The sequence below is a fragment of the Delphinus delphis genome, chromosome 17, assembly GCF_949987515.2.
Source record: "Delphinus delphis chromosome 17, mDelDel1.2, whole genome shotgun sequence".
Lineage (NCBI taxonomy): Eukaryota > Metazoa > Chordata > Mammalia > Artiodactyla > Delphinidae > Delphinus > Delphinus delphis.
Window position 1 is genome coordinate 11,835,787 of NC_082699.1, and position 15,160 is coordinate 11,850,946.

The following is a 15,160-nucleotide window of genomic DNA, read 5'->3' on the forward strand; positions in this document are numbered from 1 at the left end:
AGAATTATTCCACTGCCTCAAAATAGGTAGATCTTAGGAGCCTTTGGTAGTTACAACTATAAATCCATGTTGATCCTATCTGCCACTCAGTTGAAGGCTGTTATTGGATTTTGAAGTGGAAATTACAGGTATTGATGCTATTTCTAATATTAGTTGTAGCCATACCAGATTAACCGTGACTAAGAGTATAGAAAGATTTGGAATTAAAGGCTCATGTTCTGGTTGAACATTGCATCACTTTTAAGTATAAAATGAGAAATTATAAGGAAGATCTTTAAAGTGAATAGGCAATGTTATATTTAAATGTACTCCAAGCAACTCTCCTTTCACCCTAAATTCCATACGTGTTTTCCTGCCGTACAGACACCACCAAGGGGGTGAGTCATCGATCAACTACCTCCTTGAGCAATTGTGTAACTTTGGCAGCTGCCTCTGCTAGCCACATTTCCTGAGGATTCCTCAGGGCCAAGAGCATCTGCCATGAGGAGTCAGAGTGCTGCTGATTACCAGGAATTGGATTTGTTACAAATGGAGATGCTCCAGCCCTCTGAATTTGCCAGCTCCATTGTTAGAGGAATGTGATAAATAGTTGAGTGTGTCTGCCCTTGAAAGCTGACAAAGATCCAAGCAGCTTAAAATGACACGTTTCTCCGGATAAGTCTTGGGTAGTGTGTGCATCGGTCTACAACTGAACCCTAGAAATAAAGAAATATATGTAAAGAGGCATTTTCCAGGGATTTTTTTCTTTCAGGGCAGAAGTAAGAGCCTCTGCATTTGGTTGGCCTGGACATGATCTCTGGAACTGGTAGGGGAAAATGCTGCAATTGTATTCCAGGGCACAGAGTGAGAATTCCAGGAATATTGAGCCATTAAAATTAATGTGCTTAAAGAATCCACTTGAGACTTTCTGATAATGATTGTTGTATTATTAAAGTTTGAGGACTTCTTTCTTCCTTCCTCCCCCCCTCTAATTTGGTAGTGGGTCATTTAAGGGAACAAACTCTAAACTTTCAGTTATTAAAGGAGCATAAAATTTTTAACTGGAGCTTAAAAATACTTAGGGAAGGAAACTGCACAAGTAGTATGTATATTTTTTTTATAACAAGAATAAACAAAGAAGCACCTATAATCTCAGCTATAATCACAGTTAAGCATGGTTATAACCTTTCATTTTTCTCTTTATTTCTACTTATTGTTATGCTTTATTTTCCCTATATAAAGACATATATACAATTGTCTGTGTGTGTATGTGCATATATGCACGTGTAGATGTGTTATGTGTGTATGTGTGTGCACGTGTCAAGGTCACCAAAGATTTCTGTAACACTAAACCCAGTGATCACTTCTTAGTTGTCATTGTACATGACCTGTCAATAGTACTTGACACAGGTGACCACCCTCTTCCTTGAAATACTTTGTTCACTTGGATCCCATCACCCCATATTCTCCGGATTTTTCCTTCTGCATCACTGGTCTTTCTTTCTTCATCTCCTCTGTAGTTCTTCCTTCCCAAAGCTCAGCCCTTGGACTTATGTTGGATCTAACTCACTTGGGAATCTTTTCCAGTTCCATGGCTCTAAATACCATCTACCTGCTGAGAACTCCCAAATGTACATCTCCCAGAGTAACTCTCATTTGAACTCAGGCTCATATATCTCTCTACCTCCGTCACACTTGTAAGTCTCATATGCATCTCACAGGTGTTCAAAATAGAACTGTGAATCCTAGCAAATCATTTCCTACTACCAAAAAAAAATCTCTTGCCAACTCTTTAAATAGTAACTCCAAAATTCCAGTTGCTCAAGCCAAAACTTCGGTGCCACCCCTCATTCCTTTTTCTTTCACATCCCACAACCAATCCATCAGCTAGCCCTCAAAGTGTACCAGAATCCAACCACTTCCAACTAATCATCCACTACCACACTGGTCCAAACCACCATGAACTTCCCCTAAAAGAGTCTCCTGCTTTTGCCTTTGTCCTCTCCAAGACTGAGTGATCCTTCTAAACTAAAATCAGATCATACCACTTTTCTTCTCAAAACACTCCAGGAGCTTCCCACATCACCTAGACCAAAAGCCAAAGTCCTTGCAATGTCTTACTTTTCTAATTCAAAAATATGTAGAAGGCAGCATAATGCTCAGGGTCAGATTGCCTGTGTTCAAAGCCTGGTTCTAATTATTAGCTGTATGATGTTGGACAAATTACTCAACCTCTCAGTGGCTAAATTTCCTAACTGTAAAATGGGATTATTATAATACCAGTCTCATAGAGCTGCAGTGAAGATTAATGAATTAATATTTATAACAGGCTTACAATAGTCCTGGCATGTAGTAAACATTATAAAAGTTTTTTTTGTTTGTTTGTTTTTGTGGTACGCAGGCCTCTCACTGTTGTGGCCGCTCCCGTTGTGGAGCACAGGCTCCGGACGTGCAGGCTCAGCGGCCATGGCTCACGGGCCCAGCCGCTCCGCGGCATGCGGGATGCGGGATCTTCCCGGATTGGGGCACGAACCCATGTCCCCTGCATCGGGAGGCGGACTCTCAACAACTGCGCCACCAGGGAAGCCCCATTTTACATTTTTAATACTTGATTATAACTGAAGAATAAAGAACACTCACAAATCACCCCTCTGCCCCCAATACACACACAATGCAACACAACACACACTCATAGCCTTATGGAATTGCTTTATGATCCACAGAGGAGAGAGGGCCTTGTACTCACAAGTAAATTTCTACAGATTATTTGAAATGGGAAGACCTATTTGAAAAGAGGTCAAATACACATTTGAATACAAGGTAAGTCATGGTATTTGTCCATAAAAACAAAAGGGAGTTAGGATTTGTAAAAAAATTGTGAAAGGGTCATAATATTTATTCAAGGGTGTTTAAATCAGAGATTTTTTTTTGACAGTTGAGTTTTAACTTTTAGAATATGTGGTGTGAAGTTTTGTTAATTCTGGAAAAGTCTTCCAGTTCTAGATGAAATTGTGGTATAAACTGGTCCTATTGCTGGAACTCTTAAAGGCCTCTGCATGTTGAGGTGGGCTACTGATGAGCTTCCAGGTAAAAATAAACTTCACATATTTGCCAATGGCAAAATGTCTAAGACTCAACAGCTATGCAGCTATTGAGAATTCCTTTGAGGATGTGAGGGGAGAAACAATACTATGGTGCCTGCACATTAGAAACACGAGGCAACATTTAATGGAAACTTGCTTAGTTGAATCAACATTAGTATGAAATGTAACATTTCATGGTATTTACACGTATAAAAGATGTACAAATGAATAATGCCCTTCTAAAATGTCGTTGTAACACCTGTCAAGTAACACTTTTCCTCACTTTTTTTTTTAATTTTAAAAGAAAATTGGCCTTGAAACACCATCCAGACAAGAATCCAGATGACGCAGGTGCTGCTGAGAGGTTTAAAGAAATCAACAACGCCCACGCAATACTAACTGACACGTCAAAAAGAAACATATACGACAAGTACGGATCACTGGGACTCTATGTGGCCGAGCAATTTGGAGAGGAAAATGTTAATACCTACTTCATGCTGTCAAGCTGGTGGGCAAAGGTGAATTGGATGCTTTGTTTCTCTTGAAAACAATTTCTTAGAAGATCATGATATTATTCACTCTTTTAGACTCCATCTCAAAGAAAGTCTAACCTTGCTATATTACTAAACTCTTACAGATAAAAGGAGCTGTTATTTAAGGATCGTTTTTGCTTTAGCTCACCAAGTAATTATAAAATACAGCATGGCTTAAAATACTTCTAGACATTAATTAGATTTGAATTTGAAGCTTCAGGTTAATTCTGACTGCCCTCCCTACCCCCATAATGACAAATTAAGAACTGACTCATTGCTGAAAACCTAAAATAATTTATTAGTGTGACAACTGTTTAAAAATTATTATGGGACAAATTTAGCCATGTACTTTCCTATCTATAGCATAGGCTACATCAGCAAACACAGTACTGCGGAGAATACATGGTAATTAGGTCATAGGTTCACATGGAGCCTGCTGGGAAGTAGTGGAGAAGGAAATGAGGGGAAAAAGGTAAGAATTAAATAGGGCAGCACACTGAGTTGGTGAGAGAGAGGAAGAGAGAGAGAGAAAAAGGATATCTAGTCAAGAAAAAGGCAAGATTTTTAAGGACTTAGTGCGACCGGGACTGACTTTTGACAGTAAATTTTGTGGGATTTCCTAAGAATCCCTAGTATATGCATGCTTGGTGATAGTTTTATATTTGTTTATGAGTATTAATATCCTTATCTTCTGATAAAAGTATATTTACATATAAATCATACATATGGTCCATCTGCATCTTTTTTGGACAGTTCACATACATGTGGTAAGTTCACAGTTCACACATTTTGTGAAATCAGATGAACTCACATTCATATGAGTTGTAATTAATAAAGAAACAGCAGATCTCCAGAGGCAGATGTCATGTTCAGTAGTACTCTGCTACTTTCTTCCGCTAAAATAAATCTTGCTAAATTGAATAGTTTTATATACGCAGGACAAGAGAGAATATGTTTTTGTTCATAGGCATGGGGAGAGAGAGTCTGCAGCCTAAAGCCTCATTTGCCTTCTGCAGTCCTCAGAATTCCTTTTCTTGGGGATAACTGGGAATCCCACTGAAACCTCCTTTTTTTATCACTCAAGACTTGGGAGGGAGACAAGTTTCTGCCTAGAGGATGTGGAACTTAGAATGAGAGTGTACATATTGTCAATGTCATTTATGATGATAGTTTGAATGTTTATGTAAAATACAGGCTTCTGTGGGAAACTAACCCCCAGGTATGACACTATTTCCATGGGAAGGTACATCTGGAGTTCTAGATAATTTACACACTAGCATCTGACTGCATATTGGGGCCTACCTGCATAAAAAGGAGAATAGATTTCCTTGCCCAGGAAGTTGACAAAATTGATCAAAATTCATATAGACAAGCAGAAGCTGTTCAGTAGTGTAAGAGATATACATAAAATAATTCCTGATGTGGCTCTTTAAAAATAAGGCCACAAAGAAATCTACCTTCCCCTTCTGCTTGTGCCAAAGCCTAACTGCCCCGTGCCCTTTAGAGTGGCCTGGCACACAGTGATCATGTATTAAGCATGCATTACATGTATGAATCAGTGTACCAATTTGAAAATGTTTTAAAAACAATGGACACCTACTTATGCCTTGTACTGCACTAAGCACTGCAAGGATAAAGCAAGGTTATTTCTGCAACAGGCAAATAATCTAGTTGGAATAACTAAAGAACAAAACAATACATGTATCAAAGGAAATTTTCAGAGAGGAGAAAAAATATGGGAATGGAATAGTGAAAGCAAAAAAGGTCAAAAGTAGGTAAAAAAAAGGGGGTGCTTGTTGGGGCACTGGCTCAGGAACACTGCACAGGAGGGTCTTAGAGGCAGTTGGTGAGGAGGAAGTGTTTTTATACTTTTCAGAGTAATTTAAGAAATGTATGACTCTGAAGATGTAGAGAATCCACAGCAAAAAGATTATAGGTGTGAGGGTGTATAAGATCACTTTCTATTTCAAATAACATGCTTTTAATAAAATCATAAACGTATTTTGCACAGTTAACAAAAATGGGATTGTTTTCACTTCAAATTGGATTGGGAGAGTTTAATCTTTTAATCTTTAGCTATGGCAAACTGAGTGAGGAAACCTTTTATATCCTGGTGCTGTTCACTAGGAGGAACAAATCATTTGTTTATCTACTAATCAATTAATACCTTCATTAATTCAGTAGGCATTTCCTGTGTACCACACTCCAGGTACTAAATCCTTAGGTAGAGGAGGGATTGAAAGACAACTAACATATAGTTTAGCCTTGAAGAAGTTCACAGTCTGAGACAGAATTATAAACTCATCACTGTCTTAAAGTGTCAACAAAATAAGACTATGGTGGACATTTGTATGACATGCAGTTGGGGCACAAAGGAGGGAGTAATTGTTCTGGAGGACATGGGAATCAGGAAAGATGTCAGACAGAGGATCTTTGAGATAATCTTAAACACGGAGTGGGTATTTTCTAGATGACTAGGGAATGGGACAGTGGGTGTCTAGGCAGATGGTTCCATAGGGAGAGCAAAGCTCTGCAAGGATGGCAGGAACAGGGCCATGTTGGTGCAGGGAAGGCACTGGAAGAGGCCAGATGACCATTAATAAGGAGCTCCAGCCTTTTCTAAGAGGCAGGAGAGTCGCTGCATGGGTTCAAGAGAACATGTCAGAAACCTCCAGCAGCAATGTGCAGAGTGGGCTAGGGGCAAGAGTGGAAGCAGATAGGTCAGTTAGGAGGCTACTGAAGTGTCCAGAGCAGAGATAAGGGGATCCATTCTAAAGCCCTACCAATCAAGAGAGAGGCAATGGGGAGGGGGCAGAGATGGTGAGGAGAGAGACTGCAGGACGTGGTGACTGAGAGGAATGCGGTGGTGTCAGGACTGGCTATCCCTAGCTCTTCTTGGTGAGAATGACTCAGTGCCTTTGGTTAGCCCATGTGACCTGTAGAGGTTATGTCTGTTGGTTTGTTTGTTTGCTCTGCTCTTAATAATGATCACCACGGCTTAAGAATAAAGAAGAAAATGTCATACTTCATTATTTGGCTGCAAGTCACTTGTTCCTGGCTTAACTTGTTAGGCGAAACTCTGTGAGGCATTTGTTTCCAAGGAAACTAAAAAGATAGTCCTCCATGGAATAAGGATGAGGGTGAATATGTGGTCTCTGGGGTGAACTGTGATGCCTTCAGGTCTCTGGAGGTACATGGGTCCACACTTGATTTCTGGGGTCTCCTACACCCCACTACCCCTCACCCCTGTTTTGCTTTGCCTCTGGTTCCCCTAGACTTTGTTTGTCATCATTGGCCTCTTGACCGGCTGCTATTTCTGCTGCTGTCTCTGCTGCTGTTGCAACTGCTGCTGTGGACGCTGCCGGCCTAAGTCATCGATGCCAGAAGAGGACTTCTATGTGTCCCCAGAGGATCTTGAGGAGCAGATCAAGACTGACATAGAAAAAGGTACAGCAAGATGAGAACAGAGTAGGGGGTGTCTCTTCATAGGCCTGGCCAAGCACCAGGTCCCATGGCGATGGCTATCGCTAAAGTGAGAGCGATACAACGACCAAATGGGGGGAGTGCCGTAGACTTTTACCTTTGGTACCTCTTTTGGAGAGGGTGAAAGGACAGTTACCTTTACCAGCCACAGAGAAAAGCAGAACCTAACACTGTCAGAAAGAAGTCATGACATATGTAAAACCGGATGAACTCACATCTGAGCTTATGATCACAAGGCAAAGCTAGCACAATTCACAGTCTCATTACGAAAGAGTGAACTGTGGGTTCAGGGAGGTTTGGGTGGGAGTGCCCAGGGGTAGGAGGTAGGAGAACCAAGGCAGAAATTTCTCCCAGGAGAAGCATGTCAGCCTGTTACTTTAGGATCTCTATTCAGATAGAAGGGAATGGACATCAAGAGAAGTCGACAACCCTTGACTTTTCTTCCTTTTGATTACTTGATGATGAGTTCTGGGTAAAACTGGGGGAGGGTAGTCTTTCTTCCCCAGAAACGCAGCTTCCTTCCAAAACCACACATTCAGAGCTAGCCTCAAACCAGCCTCAAGAATACTGTCTGATATAAACGGGACTGTTTGCTTTGTTAAACCACCTGCACATGCCTGTCAATGTGTATGCATGGCCGTGACAGATTACTCGATTCTTCAAGTTCACTAGACCCAGCAATGATAACGAAAAAATGTAAGGAAAGACAACAATCTCACGGAATTCACATCATCAGGAATACTTCATATTCTCTGGGAAATGCCTTTGTTTAAACAAACTGGAGTCAAACCTGCCATCATCCTTTCTGTCTTGCAGCCATAATCCTACTGTCATTTTCTCCTGCAGAATGCATCATTATTCTGGGTAATAGACTTCATCGCTAAGTCACAAAGAAGCCTGGACAGCCAAATAAACAATTCAGACTGTGACCCGCTGCTGTCAGAACTGCGGAAATCAGGCATGGTGCACTTCTGTGTACTATACTCTGATTCCTTTGATCACAATGAAGCAGAAATTCCAGGACATCAGACAGAGGAGAGACTGTTTAAAGGCTTCCAGATACTTTCAAATTCCCTATCAAATGTGGTGCTAAGTAATACCCAGTTATTACCCACCCCGAGTCCAGCTTAAAGAAAGGAGTCTTCAATCATGTGAACTGTACTTAGTCTCAGACCATTTTAGGATTGGGAGATCAGAGAGGACAGAAGGGATTTTCCTGCAAGCTGTGATTCCTTCCCAGGGGGACCACTGGGTGGCCAGTCTGGCAAACAGGGGGTTTGTTCTCATCATTTTGTATTACTGCCCCTGGAGCCAAATTGTAGGCCCATCGTGAAATACAATTACAACTTTCTTTTGCTTCATTTGGGATATAAGATGACAAATCTTCTAACAGGGCATACACACCAAAAACAGCAAGCAAGCTGTATTACTCGTAAATGGGTTAAACAGAGACACACACGTATAAACTCTTCTTCAGGGAAGAGTCAGTGACTTCGGCATAAATTGCTTAAGAATGATGAGCCCGGGGGCTTCCCTGGTGGCGCAGTGGTTGAGAGTCCACCTGCCAATGAAGGGGACACGGGTTCGTGCCCCGGTCCAGGAAGATCCCATATGCCGTGGAGCAGCTGGGCCCGTGAGCCACGGCCGCTGAGCCTGCGCGTCCGGAGCCTGTGCTCCGCAACGGGAGAGGCCGCCGCAGTGAGAGGCCCGCGTACAGCAAAAAAAAAAGTGAGAACGATGAGCCCAGTGCATTCATCTCATCTGCTCTTTTGAGGGAGATAAACTGTTATTAGATCATGTCAGGGGTCGCTGGGCCCATTGTTCATAGGATCTCCCATAATATCCATCAACCCAGTCCAGTCACTGACAGAGGATAGGAAGGGGCAGTTAGATAGGAGAGTGCTGTCATCGGCATCCACTGTGTCAAGCTTATCTTAACTTTTCCTTTATAGTGCGGGAACCAAGTCTAGGTGAACTGAACCTAGATACCTCAAATCCAGTGTTCCACACTTTTCTGAAAAGCCTCAAAGTCTTTCCTTTTTAAATTAGATAAAAGCTCCACCAGGGCATTTCAGCAGACCTTCTTTGCAGAAGATTTCTTTTCTGGAACAGAAATTCATACTCAGTGCCAAATTCCACCCAGATTTCCTTCCTGCAGAGTTGTTGGTGATAAATCTACATGCCGTTCACTGTTCTCAGTTCTGACACCCCAGAGTTACCAATTCCATTGCAGAGGTCAGATTCCAGACTTAGTAAGTCACGAACCCATTTGGCTGTGTTACTGTTAGTCTTAACCAAAAGGAAAAACTCTATCCTATTCCTAAATATTTAAAAGCTCCTATGCAGAGTTAATCAAGGTTTTCAAGGGCCAGAAACTTACACAATTTGGACAGTCCTTTTAGGGATAAAGAATATCAAATTACAAATACAAAATTAGATCTGAAAGTGAATACTTATTTATAATGAAAAAAAGAAATTACAAAAAAATTGCAAAGCTTAAAAACTGATAAATGTCTTAAATATCATAAAATTTGAAAAACAGCAACAGTTTAATTAACTGCCTGACACACCTTTATAATACTTTCCCCCTGTGCTTTCTGGGTGTGTATTCTTTGATTGCCTCTTCACTTAATAATAATTTCATTAATATCACTTCCTTAGGGAGAACAGAAAAATTACTGTCCTTCCTCTAGCATGTTTCTTCAAAATTTGTTTTTTATTATTGGTAGATTAGAAAAGTTTCAGTCTTAATGTTGCCTAACTTTTTAGGGATTGTTATCAGGTTTAAGAAAACTCCTATCTAGTTTATTTCATATATAAGATGTAAATTTGGAAGAAATTTTTCCACAGACCAATTCTGACTACACACTTCAAACCTTGTTGTCCCTCCATCACCCAATACTTCCAGGATCAGAGCCCACTGGACACATTCATAATGTGTGACACCATGTCTGGCATGGATTTTCATGTCCCCTAAGCAATTAAATTGGGATAGTGAGCTATAGGAGTTATCTCTAAAGCCACTGTTATGCCAGTATGGCTAGCAATAATTATACACAGAGTTGCTGCAAGCCACAATAACACAGTTTCTGTTCAAGAGTAGTGGTACAGGGTGGGATTTGCTAGTAGAGAGGAGAGATTTGCTTGGGTTATTGTGTCTCTTTCAAGTATGTGGAAGAATGTAATCTAACTTCTACCCTTAAGAAATAAAGGAGGGAAGTTCAAAACAGTGGCATCTTCAATATTCCCTGGTAATTTTAGAACTTGTAAACTGATTCCCATCTCTTTCTCAGAATAAAAATATAATCCCAGTGGCATTCTAGGAACACAGGGGAATTCTATTATTCTTATGAATCAATTAGGAGCAAATAGAAGAGAGACAGTGTCTTGGGGGGTTGTCCACACCCCCTTTTTTGTCTTGGAAAATTTGAAGCTTGAAAGATAAAGGTGACGGATACCAGGTTATTTCCCTTCCTTTCAAATATTCACAAATTAGAAGTTCCACTTTGTGAAATTTTGAGTGTTATATTTAAAACAAGCTCATTTAGACCTTATACTGCTCTGTTAGATAAAGGCCACAATGCAGTCAGAATTCTACTAGTCAAGAGGGCTTTACAGAACATCTTGAGATAGAACACCATTCCCTGGGACCGTGTGTGTGTGTGTGTATGTGTGTGTGTGTGTGTGTGTGAGAGAGAGAGAGAGAGAGAGAGAGAGAGAGAGAGAGAAAGAGAGGAAGGAAGGAAGGAGGGAGGGAGGGAAGGAAGGGAGGGAGGGAGGGAGGGAAAGGAAGGCCGGAAGGAAGGAAGGAAGGAAGGAAGGAAGGAAGGAAGGAAGGAAAAGAAAGAGAAAAATGAAGAAAAAAGAAAAGGAAGGAAGAAGGTATAGAAATGAGCATAAATGGAAACCTGTTATCTCTAAATACCCTGGCAAAGCAAACCAAAAATACAACAGATAAGTTCAATTTTTTTTTCCAAGCTGCAAGCAGTGGACTGAAAACTCCCAGTTAAACCCAAAAATTTTCTTGCAGAGTCATGATTTCCCCACTTTTTTGAAGGAGAGGAAATAGAGTGTTTAAGGGAGAAGATTTTCTAGTGGGTTGACCTTGGATCTAAAACTGTGAGATTCAGGGCACAGGAAAATCTGTTGACTGCTTAACTGTTCTTGCTACTCACCTGGATGAAACCCAAATAAATTCACAGCCACTGAGCTGAAGAGGCCATATGGCTTCTAATTAGACTCGCTCCCAGCCAAGATATTGAGACATTTATTACATTTGCTGTTCAGCATTCATCACACTTTATTGCCCAGGAAAAGGGCACCAAGGAAGAGATTAAATTCATCCTTCCTCTTTTCACCAATCCCACTCAATCTCCTTCCTATCCCCTTCCCCCGAGTCAAAAGGAACTGATTTCTAAAAATAATTCATGGAAAATAATTCTTGCAACTAGTCCAAAGTCCTTTGCTGCTTCTTTATATGAAAATGACAAGTAAGCACCATCAAGGCCCTGGGCCGGGACAGCAGGACAAGTGAGTCAGCTCAGAACGCTGCCCCGGAAGCTGCTCCAAGGGGACCCAAGGTTTCTTCAGGTTTTGCCTGCTAAGGTTCAGTGAGCAAATTTACTAGACAGTCTTTTCACAGAAAACATTTATTGAGCACTTAATATTTGCCCAACAGTACGCTAGGGGCTAGAGAAAAGAAAGACGCGGTCCCTGCTGTCTTGGACCTTACAGTATCGCAGAGGAGATGGGAAGACAAGTATTCCACAAATAAGTCACACAATGAGCTAGCTAACTTACAGGTATGATAAGTCTGCCAAAGGAGAAGCACAGGGGCTGTGACAGTGAACACTAGGCGGGCCTGACCCAGATGCAAGTGAGGACAGCTTCCCAGAGGAGGTGACATTTAAAGCTGAAAACGTAAAGAATGAGGAGTTAGGGGTGGGAGATTATGGGGAAGGAGAACCCTAGAAGGGAGGGATCTTGACACCAGCACAGCATCTGGCACAGCACCTCCCAGCATCCTGTGGATAATGGTGAATGGAGCTCTCGATGCCAGGCAAGGCAGGGATAGTCACATTAGGCTGTTCAAGTGAACAGTTTGATCAAGGAACTGAATGAAGAGGAAGTTATGCAGAGAGCATATTTGCAAATAACCCCAAACTGGGATATACCCAGTCAAGGGCTCAGATCATCAAAGTGAAATGTGATAGATGGAAAGCAGCTGGAATCCTGGACAGTTGGTTAGATAAGAGCAAAAGCAGTAGGATTTTAACTAGGATGAGGGGAAAGGGAGTTGAGAGAAACCCAGGAGGTTCTGAGGAAGAAAACGCAAAAAGGTAGAGGTGAAATATTATTCAGCCATAAAAAGGAATGAAGTACTGATACATACAACACGGCGGATGAACCTGGAAACATTATGCTAAGTGAAAGAAGCCAGACACAAAAGGACAAACACTGTATGATTCCATTTACATGAATTATCTAGATTAGGTACATTCATAGAGGCAGAAAGCATACTGGTGGTTGCCAGGGCCTGGGGGGAAAAGAGGAACAGGGAACAACTGCCTAATGGGTCTCCTTTTGGAGAAATGTTCTGCAACTAGATAGAGGCAGTGAATTATATATTTAGTACACTGTGAATGTACTAAATTGTTCACTTTATTTATTTATTTAAATTTAATTTTATTTATTTTTGGCTGTGTTGCGTCTTCGTTGCTGCACGCAGGCTTTCTCTAGTATGGCGAGTGGGGGCTACTCTTTGTTGTGGTGTGTGGGCTTCTTATTGCGGTGGCTTCTCTTGTTGCGGAGCACAAGCTCTACGTGAGCCAGCTTCAGTAGCTGTGGCACGTGGGCTCAGTAGTTGTGGTGCGCAGGCTCAGTAGTTGTGGCGCGCGGGCTTAGTTGCTCCGTGGCATGTGGGATTTTCCCGGACCAGGGCTCGAACCCGTGTCGCCTGCATTGGCAGGGGGATTCTTAACCACTGCGCCACCAGGGAAGCCCCAAATTTTTCACTTTAAATGGCTACTTTTATGTTATGTGAATCTCACTTCAATTAAAAAATATCTGTAGTAGAGGAGAGAGGGGATTTGACTACAGAAAGAAACTAAACACCCTTTCTTCAGAGAAGGAGAAGGTTCTTTGTTTCCTGAAAATTCACCCATGGCAGGGAGTAGAGGATACCACAAAGCATCAGTATTCACAAAGTGTGGGGAAATGGGAAAGTTGATTATCAGTCTTTTATGCAGCTACCCTGAGAGCAGTACACTATTAGTGGCTAAGACAGAAAAGGGCTTTGAAGTCAGTCCCATTTCAAGCCCCGACTCTATTAGTTACCAGTAGAGATTCTGGGGGTAATTCACTTAACTACTTTATCCCTTATTGTTTTTACTTATCAGAAACATACAAATGAACATTATGTGCCATTACCTTTAGGTTCTTTGCTTGTTGCTCCCTATTTAGAGGTAACTGTTACCCTAAATCATCTGTAATCATTTTCCTTTTTTAAATTTCTGTTTTATTGAGATATTTAATTGACATACAGCACTGTATAAGTCTAAAGTGTGCAGCATGACTTGCCTTACATATATTGTGAAATGATCACCACAGTAAGTTTAGTTAATATCTATCATCTCATATAGACACACAGAAAAAGAAAAAAATGTTCTTTTCCTTGTGATGAGAAGTTTTAGGATCTACTCTGTTAGCAACTTTCAAATATGCCACAGAGCAGTGTTAACTGTAGTCATCATATTGTATATTACAACCCCAGTATTTATTTGTCTTAGAACTGGAAGTTTGTACCTTTTAACCACATTTATGCAATTCCTTGTCTCCTCACTCTCTGCCTCTGGTAACCACAAATCTGATCTCTTTTTCTACGAGTTTGGGTTGTTTTTGTTTTTTTAGATTCATGTATAAGTGAGATCATACAGTATTTGTCTTTCTCTACTTGACTTACTTCATTTAGCATAATGCACTCAAAATCCATCCATGTTGTCACAAATAGCAGGATTTCCCTCTTTTTTTTATGGCTGAAAACTAGTCCATTGTATATATACACCACATTTTCTTTATCCACTCATCCATCAATGAACACTTAGGTTGTTTCCACCCACTTCTTGGCTATCATAATGTAATCATTTTCTTATTATTCTTTTTAGTATTACAACTATATATATTTATGTTCCTAATCAAGTTTATTGCTTGTTTTTACATTTCTGAACTTTAAATCAATGAACTCATACTCAACAATTATCCTTCAACTTCTTTTTTTTTCACTCAACATCATATTTCTGAACTTCATTCGTACTGTGATTGTCTTTCATTCATTTTCACTGTTGTATAATATTCTTCTATGAGAATATCCCAGAAAATTTATTTATCCATTCTACTGCTAGTGGATATTTGGGTATCCAAATCCACTTTTTTGCCATTACAAACAGGGCTATTACAAATATTCTTGTTATGAATGTCTCCTGGTTCATGAGTAGAGTTTTCCAGGTACTGGGTTGGCCAAAAAGTTTGTTCAGCTTTAAGTAAAAATAAAAGACACATTTTTCATTTTCACCAAGAACTTTATTGAACAACGTATTCATTAACTGAATGAACTTTTTGACCAACCCAATATATACACAGGAGTGGAATACCTTAGTCAAAAGATGTGCATATCTACAAGTTATTAGATAACACCAAGTTGTTCTACAAAGTTGCTGCACTAATTTCCATTAGCTAATGAGAGTTCCTACTGCTTCACATCCTTGCCCTCACTAGACTATAAATGTGTGCCAGTCTGGTGGATGGGAAATGGTATACCTTTGTGATTTTAATTTTCTTCTCCTTGAATCCTTTCAGAATCTTACTGGTTGTTTGGGTTTCTCTTTCTTTGAAATGCCTATTCAAGTCTTTTGTAGGTTTTTAATATATCATTTGCTTTTTTCTTACTGACTCTTTTTTGGGGCGTGGGTATTGACTCTGTTGATCATGTTTGTTTAAAATGTATTTTCCCAATTTGTGGCCTGGTGTTTCACTCTTTACGGTGTCTTTTGATAAGCCAAAGTTCTTGATTTTAATGTAGTCAAA

General features: G+C 40.5%; 1 protein-coding gene and 1 long non-coding RNA gene across 2 annotated transcripts in view; one reads left to right on the forward strand and one right to left on the reverse strand.

Moving 5' to 3' along the window:
- LOC138414313 (uncharacterized) overlaps positions 1–15,160 on the reverse strand; it is a 119,902-nt gene that overhangs the window by 74,785 nt on the left and 29,957 nt on the right. The gene's annotated exons all lie outside the window — the stretch shown is intronic.
- The window catches only part of DNAJC5B (DnaJ heat shock protein family (Hsp40) member C5 beta), a 47,920-nt gene that overhangs the window by 27,289 nt on the left and 5,471 nt on the right, over positions 1–15,160 (forward strand). The window contains exons 2-3 of the mRNA XM_060035156.1: positions 3,367–3,580; positions 6,871–7,042. Of these exons, the coding sequence (XP_059891139.1) occupies positions 3,367–3,580; positions 6,871–7,042 (386 nt within the window). The remainder of the gene's footprint in view (positions 1–3,366; positions 3,581–6,870; positions 7,043–15,160) is intronic.